This window comes from Lycorma delicatula, chromosome 4 (assembly GCF_047948215.1).
Source record: "Lycorma delicatula isolate Av1 chromosome 4, ASM4794821v1, whole genome shotgun sequence".
NCBI lineage: Eukaryota > Metazoa > Arthropoda > Insecta > Hemiptera > Fulgoridae > Lycorma > Lycorma delicatula.
The window spans coordinates 12,184,168-12,200,624 of record NC_134458.1 but is presented as its reverse complement, the minus strand read 5'-3'; the positions used below and the strand labels follow the sequence as shown (position 1 = coordinate 12,200,624).

Here is a 16,457-nt window from a genome sequence, read left to right as displayed (position 1 = left end):
ACTATTTATAAATAAGATACTGGCAATTTATATGTACTAATGTTAAGGCTAGAAGTGTATAACTTCAGATTGTACACAGTATGTTGAAACATAAGATGCCATTGTAACTTTTTTTTAATTTATTATGAAAAATCAGAACTTAACCACTGTTTAAAGAGATATGCCCAGGAATTATCAATTTTGGAATGGCTGTAAATTAAAAGAAATTGTTTTAATACCAGAATCTTATAACCTTAACTCTTCTCTTATGTTTCTTTGATAAATTTCTTACGGTGCTAACAGGCGCTGATTTTTTATTTTATTTTAATAAATAATGCTCATGATTTGACTAAAAAAAATTCCAGTAAAAAAGTTAGAACAATTTTAATACAATATGCTGTAGTTGCTGATCAGCATAGTTCTGAATTCTCCAGCTGACTGATGTCAATCAGCATTATTTATCTTAATTTATTTTGACATGTTTTATTGAGAGCAAGTCAGTTCAGATGTGATGTGCAGTTACTAATAAACAATTTTTCTACAGAGCGGTGAACATTGTTCTTGACTAACTCATGCAGCAAGGTTTTTGTAATTCTTTTTGAAGTTTAGCTTTTGATGCCATTTTTTTGCTACTGTATTTTTAAATATAGCTCAAAAATTTACCAGAAGTTAAATTCTGGAATAGCTGAATTCCAGAAATTTCATTTTCATTGTAAAAGTAATAAATATAAAATATATACACATATATACATACATACATATATATATTTTAAATAAGTTTAATTACGGCATTATCATTACTTAAAATGTGTTTTGTTTTTACAACAAAAAAATTATATATATATAATAATAAATATTCTTTTCTGTAAAAAATAAAAAAAAACAGAAATTCTGTAAAAAAAATTTATGTCTACAACTAAATTTAGGAATAATCAAAAAATTAATTTCAAGTTTTCAGGAGGTTAAAATATAAATAATAAACATTAAAACTGAATAACAATAATTCAATCATTTGTGTATTTTACCCTTTTCTTTCTATACTTAAATATTTTCATAAAATTTGCGAGTCCCTGAATAAAGCTTCTATTTAAAATTCTGCTACAAAGGTAGGTATTATCTGAAAGGAGGCTAACAGGAAAACAGGAAAAGGTATCAGAATTTATTGTAAACTGACATTTTACTATTGAAATAAAATTTTATTATTTTTTACTATATTATTTTCTTTCAAATGGTACTCAATTAGTTTTTCAAAACGGCAATTTTTGTTAAGTTACATTTTACTATGATTACTAATTTTTAATTGTATTAATACAAAAATATATTTTTAAGATTAACAATTTATTTAGGTAGCCGAATTATGATAAAAAAGTATACTATCTAAAAATAATGTTTTCAGTGACTGCAAACACTGGGCCCAGGATTTTTGGGTAAAAATATTAATTTAAAAAAAACATTAATTTTACACATATTTATTAATGATAAAATAAAATACGGAAAACATATCCTTTTCAAAGAAGTCTAAAGCACGATAATTGCAGCAGATCAGTTGTAGACGGTTGTGTCTTTTGCCAGCAAGAATGTGAAGTCAGTAAGTGTACAATTGTACATCTGTTGTACAGGGCAGCAACAGGCGATGTACTGTGTGGGCAGCATGGCACCATACATTTAAAAAAAAAACGAAAAAAAAAAGGCCATCACTTTGAGCCTCATTGTTTGCATTCGACAAGTCGAGTGCCTTAACCAACCAGAATGTTTACTGCCAGCTGTCACAAGCACAAGTCTGTTGATCCTGACAGTCTGGTGTCTTGTTCTTTACAATTCATTGCATCCTACTACTTTGCTGTTTCAGCGAAACTTAAAAGAGCAAGAGAATGGAGAATTCTATAAGTACTCAGTTCATTTAATATAATTTTAGTTTAAAATTAAGTTTGGTTGTATTTTAAGCAAAAAAGTGGATGAATGCAAAAGGCTTAACGGTGCAAAATACCAAAAAGTAGCATGCAAGAGGAAAATGAAAGTGAACGAAATAATAAGCGAAAATGTAAAATTAGATATTTAAAAAAAAAAAATTAATCCTAGTACGGGGGGAAACTTCTTCATGATCTGATTCAACACCTTCACAAAGTTCAAGGTTCGATGAAGAAACATTTCAAGTTGAAATGACTTTTGTTGATACTGTTATGTCTACTGCCACAGAGGCCTGAGTTCATGATCAACCTAGTCTCGTATCATTGTCAACCGAGCCAAGTGGTGAAGGTCCAAATAAAGGAGCACCTAACACTGAAGAAAATTAAGACTTCCTTTTAAAACCTGATACTCCTACTGGGTATTACCAGTAATTTGAAACCAATGATCCAGTATTGTAGAAAATCAAAGCTACTACGAGACTTTTTGTTAAAAAAAGGTTTCAATTAAAATAGAGATGGTGACTGAACAATCCAAAAGAGTACACACTGACAAAAACTTGAACAAAGTGTTTGACGGAAAAGTTGCTAATGGAGATCTAGTGAATAGGGATTACCAAGTAAATTTAGTGATTAGAAATGTGGTTACCAGCGGATTAAAGAACGTAAGAACTCACATGCTTACCTCGATAGTATGTTAACTTACAAATAGAGAGCTGCTGAAATAGGAAAGGATGGATAACCAGTTACAAACTCAAATTGAAGAACTAAAATATTGGAGGGCTGTGCTTCAAAGTGTTTGCTGTGATCAAGAAGCTAGCATCACATGGCCTTGCCTTTGAGAAGATGAACCGTTTGGTTCCATTAATAATGGAAACTACTTGATTTGCCTACAACTAACCACTGTTTGACCCTTTTTTAAAAGCCCACATTGATAAACATGGAAATTTTGGTCAAGGTAAATCATCTTGCCTTTCACATGCAATCTGTGACTAGTTGATTGAGATAATAGGTAGAAGTTTTATAGAGAATATCTTAAAAGAAGTGAAAACTTCAAAAAGTTTTCAATAACTGTTGATTCAACTTCTGAAGATACACATAATGATCAGTTATCTTTCATCTTGAGGAATGTGAATGAGTCTGGATAGCCTGAAAAATGCTTTGCAGATTTTTTAAAAACCAAGGCCATATAGGAAAAGAACGTTGAATCAATTTTTGAATTTCTTAAGGCTCATGGCTTATACATTCAGAACTACTGCCAAGGACAATCGTTCAATAATACTTCAAATATGTCTGGGGTCTACTCTGGATTACAAATTAAACTAAAAGAAGCAAATCTATTGATATTTTATGTGCCAAGTTCTGCCCATTCCCTTAATTTGGTGGGATCCAGTGCAACAGAATGCTGTAATCTTTCTACATCATTCTCTGACTTGTTACAAGGACTCTACAATTTTTTTCTCATTGACCATCAATGGAACATGCTAGAATTATTTTTTAAGTCTGGTAATAAGAACTTCTCCATAAAATCAATAAGCGTAACAAGATGGTCGGCCAAGGAAGAGGCATGCAAAAGCCTCAACAGATTTTAAGGCAGTTGCAAAGGCTCTCAAAAGTATAACTAACAGCCCAGATGAAAATGAAAAACATAGAACAAAGACAAAGGGCTTTTAAGAAAACTTGTTTGCACCGAAACTTCATTTATGGCAGCCTTATGGGGTGACATTCTCAATAAATTTAACTCTACATTAACAATTAACATAATCCACCTAACCAGTACATTGATATGTACTCTAGATCTTTCGGCCTACCCGGAAGTCATCATCAGGAATTAAAATTAATATATTTAAAGTCAAAACTTTAAAAAATCATAGTTAAAAATTTTAAGTCATGACTGTACCATATTGCTGATCTCATCTGTCTCGGTCCTACACTATAATTTATATTTTCAGTATAAATTATACTAATATGACCAGAAAAGTCATGACTGTTTTTAATATTTTTAACTATGATTTTTTAAACTTTTGACTTTAGATATATTAATTTGAACTCCTGATGATGACTCCCGGGTAGGCCGAAAGATCTAGAGTACATATCAATGTGCTGGTAAGGTAGATTACATTAAATGTTAATTTATTCATTTAACACATCAGCGACATCATGTTTGAGAATTAAATTTAACTCTGTTAATGAAAAGATACAATCAATCCATATTAATGTAGCTACAGTTATGATGCTGTACAAAATATCTGATTGCATTTGTGGATGAACTGAAAGGTCGTTTAACTTCTATAAGATGGCTGGTGAAAAAAAACTAAAGACTGTTCAAACTGTTCTTCAAAACGAATTCAGTGGTGAATGTGTAGAATAGGCCTAAAAGATAAAAAAAAGGAATTAGTTCTTTGATGAATCTGAACCAGGGGGAAGGAGAAAACACAGACCATAATTTTCACAAAGCTTTGATATGATCCTTAATAAGCTTCTTTCGAACTTGAACAAAAGAATCACAGTTTATATTGAGTTTCTCAGCGGATTCTTCTTCTTCTTATATGTATGCAGCTTGAATGCCAAGAAAATCACCAGAGCAGCATCTTCTTTGCAGAAAATTTATACAACTGACATTAGGAAACTTTATTTACAAGGACTTTTAACTCAAGACAAATTAGAGACTGCAAATGCTGAAGAAATGTCACTATCACAACTTAACAGATTTCTAATATCGAAAAACCTTTTAAGGCTGCAAACCCATTTTACATACTATCAAGAATCAAAAATTATTTGAGATCTACTCATTCTCAGAAGAGATTGAGTAGTAAATTGTTCATCTAGTTGTTTTAACAATCAAAAAAGATTAATTATGAAACTCAACTTATTCTGCATGGTTTTTCGGTTTAAACTGACCATATTGAATTCATCATTCTGAATTTTTGCTATTAAAATTGTTCAAGTTAAAATGTTTTTTACATAATTTTTCATTAAAAAATTTTTTTCTGAGTTTTCTTAGAAATTCCAAAAGGTTTCAAACAAATTTATGGAAAAAGAAATTCTGAAATAATTCACTTTTTACATCTAAATTGCTATCCTCTAAATAGGTACTTAACTTTTGGAAACTTCTGTCTTAAAAAGAAGCACATTTTTAATACATATGTTATTTTTCTAGGACAAATACACGATGGATGATGCAGTTAAAACAAGACATACACGTAGTTTCACTGGAAATTTTAATTTGTACAGGCTATATTACAAACACTGTGGTTAATAATGTACATAAATATGTATATACAGCTAACTTTCCTAGATTTTATAAAATTTTTAAAGCATATTCTTTAAATGCAAAATAAGAAAATACAAGATATAATGAAAATATAATTCTGTGATTCTTGCTAAGCCACAAGTAATAATAGAATTAACGATAATATAATTACTATTAATAATAATTTATACACAAAAATTAAAGGAATGTTAAAAGTGAATAACTTATTTCTGCTGTTACATGTTGCACTGACTAATTTTTATCACCATATTTCAATAACTGTACATATGTATAGCTTTAAATGTTTTTTTTCTATTTCACTTAGCTATACAGCATGTTTTTTCTTTATATGGGAAGATTCGACTGATTTTCCAGAATGCCCCGACTGATTTTTTGGAAGGCAGCAATGAGGACTGGCACGGCAATCAGCATGAAAGGTTGCTGAAGAAGTAGGTGCTTGTAGTGGCAGTGGCTGCTGTTGTTGCTGTTGCTGCAGTGTCATCAAACATTGACTAAGTGACAGTAACATCGCCTGTGATGCTGCTTTCAGTACTAGGAGCTCCTGATCAATATTCCTCAGGTTCCCTAGGTTTTCAATCAATAGAAAAATTATTGATAAATGGACAACACAACAGTAGATATTTTAGTAAAAAATAATGAAGGACCATTATATTAAAGGAATGAAATGACATATTATTGCCATTGTAGTAAATGGTATTTTGTATAACCCATTCTTTAAATAATAGTGCACAGATTACTAAAACTCTTCCAGCATTTTTCCAAAACTAAAAAGTCATCAGGCACCTGCTATATTATTGCTATTTGTCTCCAACAATGAGCAAAAGTATCAAGCAAAGTGTGCTATTACATTTTCTAATAGGACACAGGGAGATTGATGCAAATTCTCCTAAAAACCATACAAAGACAAATATTTTAACACCCATATAAATTTTATGTTAAAACCAGTAAATGCTCAGCAAATTAGACTCATATTTGTTATTTATCTAATCATGAAATTTTCTAATTATTATATAGTAAATTTAATGATTATCAGATGAACCACCCAGGAATTAACATGTAAACAACCCAAGCAACACACATAAGCTTAGTTATTGAATGGAAAATACTATTATTCTAGGCAGTCTAAAAAGGAATAGTACTGTGATAATAAAACAAGAGTAGCTATCTCTTTTCACTTGTAGAGTAGCTCTTCACATTTTATATTTCAGCCTGTACATAATGGTCTAGTTGTGTTATTTTATCACATTGCAAGCATTTTAGGTTACATATTGAAATTAACTTTAATAATTTCAGTTAAGTCTGTATAATAAACATTATGTATCAAACCAAAAAAAAAATGTAAATATAATATTGTATATATATATATACCAAAATACTCTCAAATAGAATTTTTTTCAGTACTTTATGTCACTATGCTGTATATTAAACTACAATAACTTTTCAGTATCTGTTACAATATGGATAAGAATATATAATACAGTACAGATGAACATAAATTATTCAGTATATTTTACGGGTTAATAAAGAAAATGAACAAAGCAATGTAATGGGTGTTGATTTTTTGAAACATCAGTGTAGATACTAATTACCTTGAATGAACACACTGGCTTGATCTAATGACAGGGAAATTATCAGTTGAGCAATGGCTAACATGCAATGTGCAGTACAGAAGCAATGTGTGTACTATGGTTTCATGAAAGCAGATGTTATGTGTTCTTAGACATTTTCATTTAAGAAAATGGCCATGATCTTCCTAATAGAAACTATTATTAAACATTGGTATAGTACACAAAAAAGGTGCTGGCAAATCTCCAGTCTATGAGGAAGTTGTGGATAAGAAAGATAAACTTTTCAGAGAAGCCTTGAAGTCTAAATCAATTCATTGTATGAGTTTAGAACTGGGAACACTGCAATCAACAATTGTGAAGGTTCTACACAAGCGCCCAAACTTCACGCATATAAAATTCAGTTGGTGATTGCAATTGATGATGATGATAAACCACACCATTACAATTTTGCCATGGACATTTTTGATAAAGTGAATAAAGATAATGCATTTTTAGAAAAAGTAATATCTGACAGAGCTACCTCCTTCCATATTTCTGGTCATTTTAATCGTCAAAACTGTTGGATTTGGGGTAGCGAGAGCCTTCATGCTGTTTGACAAACACATAATAACCTGAATATTAACATTTGGTATACACTGATTGCTTATGAAGTGATCAGACCATTCTTCACTGAGCCAACAGTTACTAGCACTATTTATCTAGACATGTTACTACAGGAGTATGCATTACCATAAATTGAATACTGGCAACCCAACATTTACTTCAAACAAGATAGCGCACCACCACACTGGGATTTACATGTTAGGGATTACCTACACAAACAATTTCCTCAATTCTGGATTGACTGTGATGGACCAATTCCATGGCCTACTTGATCCCCTGATGTTACACCACTCGATTTCTTTCTTTGGGGGTGTGCAACGAAGGTTTTCAACATCAACGAACTAAAAAGAATCAAAGGTGTAATAGAATACTTCTAGATTCTTTGCAACCTGAGGCATGAAATCAAATATCATCAAAACATTTTGGGCACCACAAAAGGTGCTCATGTGGAACCTGTTTGAATAAAAAAAAAAGAAGAAAGCAATTTTTTTTTATTAATACCAAAAATGCACTGAACTATTTATGATCAATCTGTATATTAATATAGTACAAGGATGTAGTATATAACAAAAACTAATGTTACTTAACTTAAAATAAAGATCTTTAATTAAAACAAACAGTTATTATCTCTGCTTAGAAATTCAGTAAAATGAATCTTAGTGTAACAATAATATAGTAAAATGCCCAAGAATAAAAATCTTAAGTTTTTATTTTATCATATTTCTTAGTAACATTTCACATATGGTTTTATACACTTATTTATTACTAATGGTTTTATACACTATTTTTAATATTACACAGAATTTACTAGAAATTGCAAGTTGAAGGAAAATACACAGGCTTTTTGCAATAGTGTGCATTCTTAAACTACTGTTCTTAGCAATTCAGCTAAGATGTACTAATTTTAAAGTGCATTTACAGAGTAAATATATTATCTAAAAGAGAAATATTTCAATATTATACTGATGCAGATTTATAGGAAAAATAAATACAAACTGTAAACACATATTTATTCCCATTTCATTATTATAGGTAACCTAAAAATCTATGAAGACAATTACGTAAACAATAGTTTGTTGGGTGAAAATAGAAGTATCACATTATAAATTAATATAAAAGTACAGAGAGCTTTAAAAACAAAAGGTGTGACAGTAACCCTTATTAGAGTATCAGTACAGATATAAAGGAAAAGGAATGGAATAGAGAAGAATTTGTAAGTCTTTCTGAAAATTGTGATGTCCAGATTGGCCTATGACAACAAAGTACTTCTTCACCCGTCCAATCTTGTTTACAACAGAAACAGACAAAATACATAAAGGTTAAACTGAATTATAGGCAAGCAGAAATGACAATTTAGTCATTAGATATGATAATGGGTGATTAATGGCAGAGCAAGATCAGACTAATAAGTACGATAAAGTTGGAAAGAAAGGAATAAAAATGAAAGGAGAAGATTCAAGAGATAATAGATTTATTCAAGCATCTATGAAAATTTTCGAATGATATGGAAATAAAGAAGGATATTAATAATAGACAGCTGGTGTAGGTTTATATTAATGTATAAGTACGTTAATACAAAGGGCACTAGGAAAGTTTTGCAATATGATGGAAGAGATCCAAAGAGATGGAAGAGATATGATGGCAGGTGGTTACAAGTTAGCATGTGTTTAGACAGGTCCCAGTCTGTATTGTAATGCTCTAATCACTGCCTCAGTGTCACATGCTTTTTAGCTGTGCTAATGAAAAGAGGTAGTGATGTCATGGTTGAAAACTAATACTGGGCAATTTTGTACGTGGGTTAAGTGTTTAGAGGAAATGATTCCTGTGCTTGGAGAGGACTGTCCTCATTGTACAACAATATTCAAATGGTACCAAGTTTGAAAGAGAAAATTTTGGCCCTGAGGATGCTCAAAGATCAGGTCAATTTGTCTTTGTCTGTGTGACTGAGGGAAACATTGCTGCAATACAAAAAATGGTTTGAGACAGACAGGCAGGCATGTGACCTACCACTGAATACAGATGTCCTTGGGTATTAACACACCAGCAGTTTGTACTATTTTGCGAGATCGCCTTCAAGTTAAAAAACTTTGTACCCTTTGGGTATCACACAACTTGACTAATGATCAGATGGCACGTTGTGTTTCATGGTGCCATGAAATTGTGAAAAAAATTTGAAAATCAGAAATCTTCCTTTGTGAACAGTATTATGAAAGGTGATGAATGGTATGAAAACTTGGATGCACTATTATGACACCTTGACCAAGACTCAGAACAAAGTGGGGGTGTTAGAAAATGAGAAGACCTCTGCTGTTTGAAAATTCAGATCAGTAAAGAAGAGAGTGGTGGCCGTATTTTTTATTGTAAGGAGTTTTAGATCAAATTGTGTTGGAAACTCAGAAAACAGTTACAGGGAAGTGGCATAAACAAGGAATGCTTGCCTAAAGTTGTTGAAGCTCTTCAAGAAGCTGCACCCAAACTCAAGGATGGACACATAGTTTCTTCATTCACTACAATAATGCTCCATTGTACCACTCCAAAGTCTGCTCTGAGTATTTGGCCAGCACTGGAATATAACTGTTAGAGCTATATCCATATGGTCCTGACCTGGCTCCACATACTGCATAGTAAACACTGGTCAGTTACCAGAACGAAGATAAAATAGAATAGAAAACATAGGGGGAAAAATGTCAAATGTAAATAAACTTTCCTTCAAACCAATGAGGGAACAGTAACTTAAATTAAAAGATAATCGGGATATATCAACACAATCTCCCTTGCCACGACTGCACTCATATAATTAAATAATTACTACATATATCTTTTTTTAAACAGAGTAAATGGCAAAACACAGGAATGATAGGTTAAGGAGAATAATTATATAATGAATAATACAAAAGCAAATAAAAAAATAATAGCTAGAAGACAGAATCTATCTCCATCCAAGGCCTTGATCAATGAATTACAGGTATTATCTATTAGGACAACTTTTTATTTATCAAATTTCAATTACCCTTTGCTTAAAAATGGGAGCTCTTAAATCTACAGTAATGCTATTAAAACGCCTGACAGAAGGATTGGCATAATTGTTTGCCTTTTCTGAACATATAAATAAATGACTCTTACACTGTTTAAATTACTTGAAAAATTCTTTATTATAAAGAAAAGTACATTTAGCCTAAAATTATCTAGCTAAGTTATTTACAACTGAAGAAAATATAAGCTGTTTTAAGGAAAATAAACAATAAAGAATATGTTTTAATTACATAGGTCTGACAACACATTAGTAGTTAGTTTACAACAGTACTGCACAAATAAACTGAATTTTAACATAAAAAAGGTTGAGATCAACTTAACTGAAATGAAGACTTCACTTACCACAAGATGGCAAGTCCTCTATTGTCCTTGCCAGCATAAAATGGCTCTGTTCAGCTCTAAACAGATGTTCCCTTACTGCAGTGAAGGCATCCCATAGAGCAAGGGAACATGATGCTGGGCTTGGAACTAATGAACTCAATGAACTGGGATGATCTCTAATTGGTAATGGTGGATTTTTCTGTTAAAAACAAGGAAACCAATCAATATTTTCGTAAAGATAACTGGTAAGAAAATAATTAAGAGTAGAGATTTAAAAAAAAAAAGAATTCAGGGATATGCTATTTACATGCTCCAGCAATATTACATCATCATTTATAATACATACAACCTGTCAATACTATCTGTATTGCAATTAACATTACATACAACTTGTCAATACCATCTGCATTGCAATTAACATAATATATGACCTGCCAATACCATCTGTATTGCAACTACCATTATATCAGCTGCTCTTTGCAAGCAGTTAAGGGTTATAAAGTATTAGCAAGATTAATTCCGACAGTACATTTCTTAGTTTTGTTAAGGCTGTTAAAAATTTTTCACAGCAAAATGGTGTTTTTTTTTTTTTTAAATTAAAAATTGCACTATACCAAAATTTACTTAAAATACTGTATGTCTCACTCTTTCATTAGTTATGAGAGAAAGAAAATGATTAGATTTCAAATAATCATTTTCTTAAAATAAAACTTAATAATTAAATGAAAGCTCATAAATTTATTAATTAAAAATAGATTGGTGGTAAGAAGAGGTAATTATTTTTACAGTGTGCGTCTCCTCATGAGATTAGGTTAATTGATTAAGATAGTTTTGTACTATGTAAAAGTTGATGAAAAAATGGCTCTCCCTTTGAAATTACAATCATTAATAATCAATCAAAATGACTTTCATTACTCAGCAAACAAATCTAATCCAACTGCAAAAGTTGCTCAGGCAACTTGCAAGATAAAGATTAAGTTAAAATTACAGAAAGCAAGCCATAATGATAACTGTTTCAACTGTATTGCTAAAGTGGATCAAATGAAAACCCAGAGGAGAAGGGAATTTTTCAACATTTTGTTTCCAATTCAAGTTATGCAATAAACATTTGTACACTATAAATTATTATAGCTTTAAATTGAGAGAGTACATCATAATTTAATTCAAAATCCTGGAGGTTACCCAATTGATGGTTACACTCAATACAACCAATTGTAAAAGTAATTGTATCCGAGAATTTTACAAATCTATTTAATACAAAAATAACACTGAGGTTCAGAAAAAAAAAACTTAAACTTTTAATACTATATTCATTAGTAAAATGTTGATGAGTTGTATACACATCTTAGGAAAAAATAATGAAATTCAGAATGGGTCATTAATATGTTGAAGTTTCAAAAAATGTTCTATACATGATCAGAAATTAAACAATCTGATATTGTAGATATCAACCAGATATTGTTTATATACATAGATGATCCTGGTTTCTAAAGTTCTAAAACTTAAAAAAAAAGTCATTTTTGAATATTTTCTGGATATAAATAATTCAATTAAACTATTCACTGGCATGGATCCTTCGATACACAACAAAAAACATTTCTTAAATGCTATGTACATATAGACACACAATATATCATCAAACATCAGCACATAAGATTGCCAAGAGTCAGATCAATTAGTTTCATATGATGTACTAAATCACTCACAATAAACTGCAAATTTTTCACTGTTTTAACATTTTTTATACTATTAATATTCTTTAAGGATTTTTATCACAGAAAAATCCTTTTCATAACCTAAAATTACAAATAAAGTGGGTTTATGAAATAAGGTGTAATAACCAACTAGAGCAGTGATTCTCAACCTTTTTAGCTCCAACCCCCAAAAAGTATAAAATGAATATTGTGTGACCCCCTCCCACAACACAAACCAATGAAATTTAGTGAAAACTATTTAGCTGAATTGACAGTGACAGTTGTGAATATGTGTGTATTAAGTGTACAAACATGAGCAATTTACAGGTTCCAACTTGATCTGTACATGATCCTTGTAATTTGGTCTGCTTGCTTAATATTTGCTGTGACAGCATCATGTTTAAACATGCACATGATACACTCGTCTTATACCAAGGGCGGAATGGATGCACTGCTTCCTTCACAGACATGCTCTTGCCACAAAAAATATGCCAGAAAATCTCAAACAGATTCTTTGTAAAGCTGTAAATATGGTTAATTTGATTAAAAGCCAACTATTACAGAATAGGATGTTTGCTGAACTATGCAATGAAACGGGCAAAAAGAAAAAAACTTCTTTTTTGTACAGAAGTCAGATGGTTACAATAGTAAAGTGTTAAAACAGTTACTGGAATTGCGAAATGAATTAATATTTTTCCAGGATAAACAAATGCCATTCTCAATGATTTTACATAATAATGAGTATATTTTGCTTTTGGCTTACTTAACTAATAAATTTTATCATTTAAACCACTTGAATGTGAATTTACAAGGACGTAATAAAAACATTCTACTAATGACAGACAATCTTCACGCTTTCTTTAAGGAGCTTGATATTTGGATTATTCGCTTTCAAAGCAAAAACTTTGATATGTTTACACTCACTTCCGATTACACTGAGAAAAATCTGGCTGAGGAAGACACAATTATTCACCACAGTTTGGATAGCAAGAAGATGCATTTGCATGAGCTAAAAATTCAGTTAGTAGAGTATTTCCTGGAAGATAAAACTGATTTCTCAAAGAGATGGGTACTGAATTCATTAAGTGAAAATGTTGCAACTGCTAAGTTACTGGTTGAGATTCACAACCAGCTCATTAAAATGTATGCCGATAAAACAGTACAACAATTCACATCTTAAGATTTAGATACATTTTGGCTTGATTATTGAAGTGTATATGGAAATTTAGTCATAAAACATTGAATATATTAATTCCTTTCGCTACATCTTACCTCTGTGAAAAGGGATTTTCGTCTACGCTTGTGCTAAAAACTAAATATAGGAATTATGTTTTATCATTTGAAAACAATTTGTTTTGTGTATTTCTAACATAGATCCACGCATGGAAAAATTGTTAAATGAAAAACAAATGCAACCACTCATTAATTTATTTTCATTACATGTGTACTTATAAATGTAAATAAAATTTTAATAATAATTGATTTTTTTATGGTAAAATGATTTCATTATTGTTTACGTGTAAAGTTGCAGGGTAATTTTGCGACCCCCAGTTTGAGAAACGCTGGACTGGAGTATATACTTAAAAACTTCAAACTTAACTTTATTAACATCGCCTGATAATTTACAGTTTTTCACTACTTGAGATATAAAACTTTAATACTACAATTAAGAGCTTAAAATATAAGGTTTTCTCATGTAAAAAAGAAAAAACTTAGGGTTAGCACAGAGAACATAACTATAAAAACCATTAAAAAAATTATCAAACAATATAAATATTAGTACAAAAAATCAGTAATATAATAAAAATCAACACAATGTCAGCCCCCATATGTGACAGGAAAGATAATTAAATAGAAACATAAACTACATGACCAACAGCATCCTTTTATTTAATAATAAACCTATTAATTTTATTTTATAGGAATATTATTTTAGTTTTATAATCAAGTCAATTATAAATGGACTTCTCTGCTCACACTCATGTTGATTAGTTTTAAATTTAACTTATATTTACAGATTACAATGTTATGGTGATGGGGCTCCTCCCTTATTGCCATTCACAATATTATTTAGGGTTCTTTATTGCATACTGGTACCACTGAGTACTTGTTTAAATAATTAATTTCTTTTTAACAGTGTAGAAATACTATTTAATTAAATGCCTTGAATGGAAAGGATAAAAGTAAATTTCCTTATCACAATAACATTTATTTGTTTGGGTGAAAAGCATTTTCACATTGTCATTGCCTGGAAAACAAAAACTTAAAATATAAAATTAACAAAAATTAAAACAAATAAAAAACTTAAACTAAAGTATTAAAAAAGAAAAAAACTTACAATTACTATCACAGCTAACTAAAAAATTACTTATAACTATTATCACAGACAAAATCTTAAAAATAACTAATACTTAAAATATAAATATATATATATACATATATAACTAAAATAAAAATAAATTTAACAAAGTTCGAGTGGCTTGTAAAGGGTTCCTCTCAGATAACAGAAAGAATAAATTTAACATGAAATTTATAACAGTTATAACAATAACATTAAAGGCTATGTAAAATATTAATATGTCAAACAAATAAAAATACCAGGTTTAAAACTTCTTTGTTATTGCCCAGAATTCTAAGAATGTTCTTAGGCAATTTAAGTTTACAACACAAGGCCGCATAATGTATGCAATCCACAAGGATATGGCACACAGTTAAGCAGCAGTTGCATCATATGCATATTGGTGCATTTACTGCTGACATCAGATACCTGTGAGTAGCTCTTGTGTGTCCTATTTGCAATCAGCAGATGACCACTTCCTACCAGCTGTGGGAGGAGTTCCATGGCAACACAGTATCTTTGATATATCGAAGTTTGTTGTCTACTGTAGCAATCCAGTCATCTTGCCACTTTGTGCGAAGAGTGAGTTTTACACTGTTAATAAAGTCAGATGTAGTAACACAAGTAGTGAAAGATGGTTAACTACATGTGTCTTTAGCAGCAGAATCTGCACATTCATTACCCAAAATCCCCACGTGTCTGGGGATGCAGCAAAAATTCTCTTGTGTGTTATGACAGTTCAACTCAGCAATTGAATTGTAGATTTTGGTGACGTTGGGATGTCTGGAATAAAAATTCTCTAAGGTTTAGAGAGCACTACAAGAGTTTCTACAAATAAGGATACGATGGTACTTAGGATTAATGATATTCAAAGCCTTATTTATATCGTATAGTTCAGCAGTAAAGATACTTGTAATACCAGGTAGACCAAACATATAGGTCTGTCATTAACAATAAATGCGCATCGAATAGTATCGTTCTGTTTCGATCCATCTGTGTATACTACTGTGTCTGGGTTTATCTTGGAGAAAATATGGTAAAACATTTGCTGAAAGAAAGTACGTGGTGTTGATTTATTATTGTATATTGTGAGGCCAAACAAAATTCATAAGGTTGATTCCCCATGGACAATATGAAAACGGATACATTTGAAAAATAGGTGTGTCAACAATTATAAGGTGCAGTAAATGCTAGGTACAAACACCTACAGGTGCAGTACAATGTAGATGGTCCTCATACCTTCGTAAATTAGGATTCCCAAGGACTGCATCAAAAGCCAAGTGATTTGCCAGTCCTTTAAGACAGGCAAAACAACATGCTAAAACCTGGTCCCATCTAGCTCAAAGTGATGGCTCACCACAGTCAACAATAATGCTTATAATAGGGCTTAATCTAAAGGCACCTATAACAAACCAAAGGAAAACATGATGTACAGCACCCATCATTTTAAGCATGGTAGTTAAGCACTGAAGACTAGGTGACACAATCACAGTCTTAAACAGGAACGAATTAAGGAATAATAAAAACACAACATACATGACCAATCACATCCCCAACTGGTGCTGCTAAGAATTCGGAATATATTTAAAAGTTTGGAACATTTTGTTTTTAATTCTTTGAGTGTTTGACCCACGTAAGGTGGCTATCAAAAAATAAACCTAAAAATCAGATATCAGAAGAGATAGCAATTACCTCTCCGTTAAGAAAAACTTGTAGAATAAAAAGGGTCCCACAGGTGAGAAA

General features: G+C 31.0%; 1 protein-coding gene across 5 annotated transcripts in view; it reads right to left on the bottom strand.

Annotated features, from left to right (window-relative positions):
• Positions 1 to 5,086: 5,086 nt before the first annotated feature.
• LOC142323113 (oxysterol-binding protein-related protein 11-like) overlaps positions 5,087 to 16,457 on the bottom strand; it is a 68,887-nt gene continuing 57,516 nt past the window's right edge. For all 5 annotated transcript variants that reach the window (XM_075362311.1, XM_075362314.1, XM_075362310.1 and 2 more), the window contains 2 exons: positions 10,704 to 10,881; positions 5,087 to 5,721 (listed from right to left, as the gene is read on the bottom strand). In XM_075362311.1, coding sequence (XP_075218426.1) covers positions 5,462 to 5,721; positions 10,704 to 10,881 — 438 coding nt within the window. In that variant the 3' untranslated portion in view covers positions 5,087 to 5,461. The remainder of the gene's footprint in view (positions 5,722 to 10,703; positions 10,882 to 16,457) is intronic.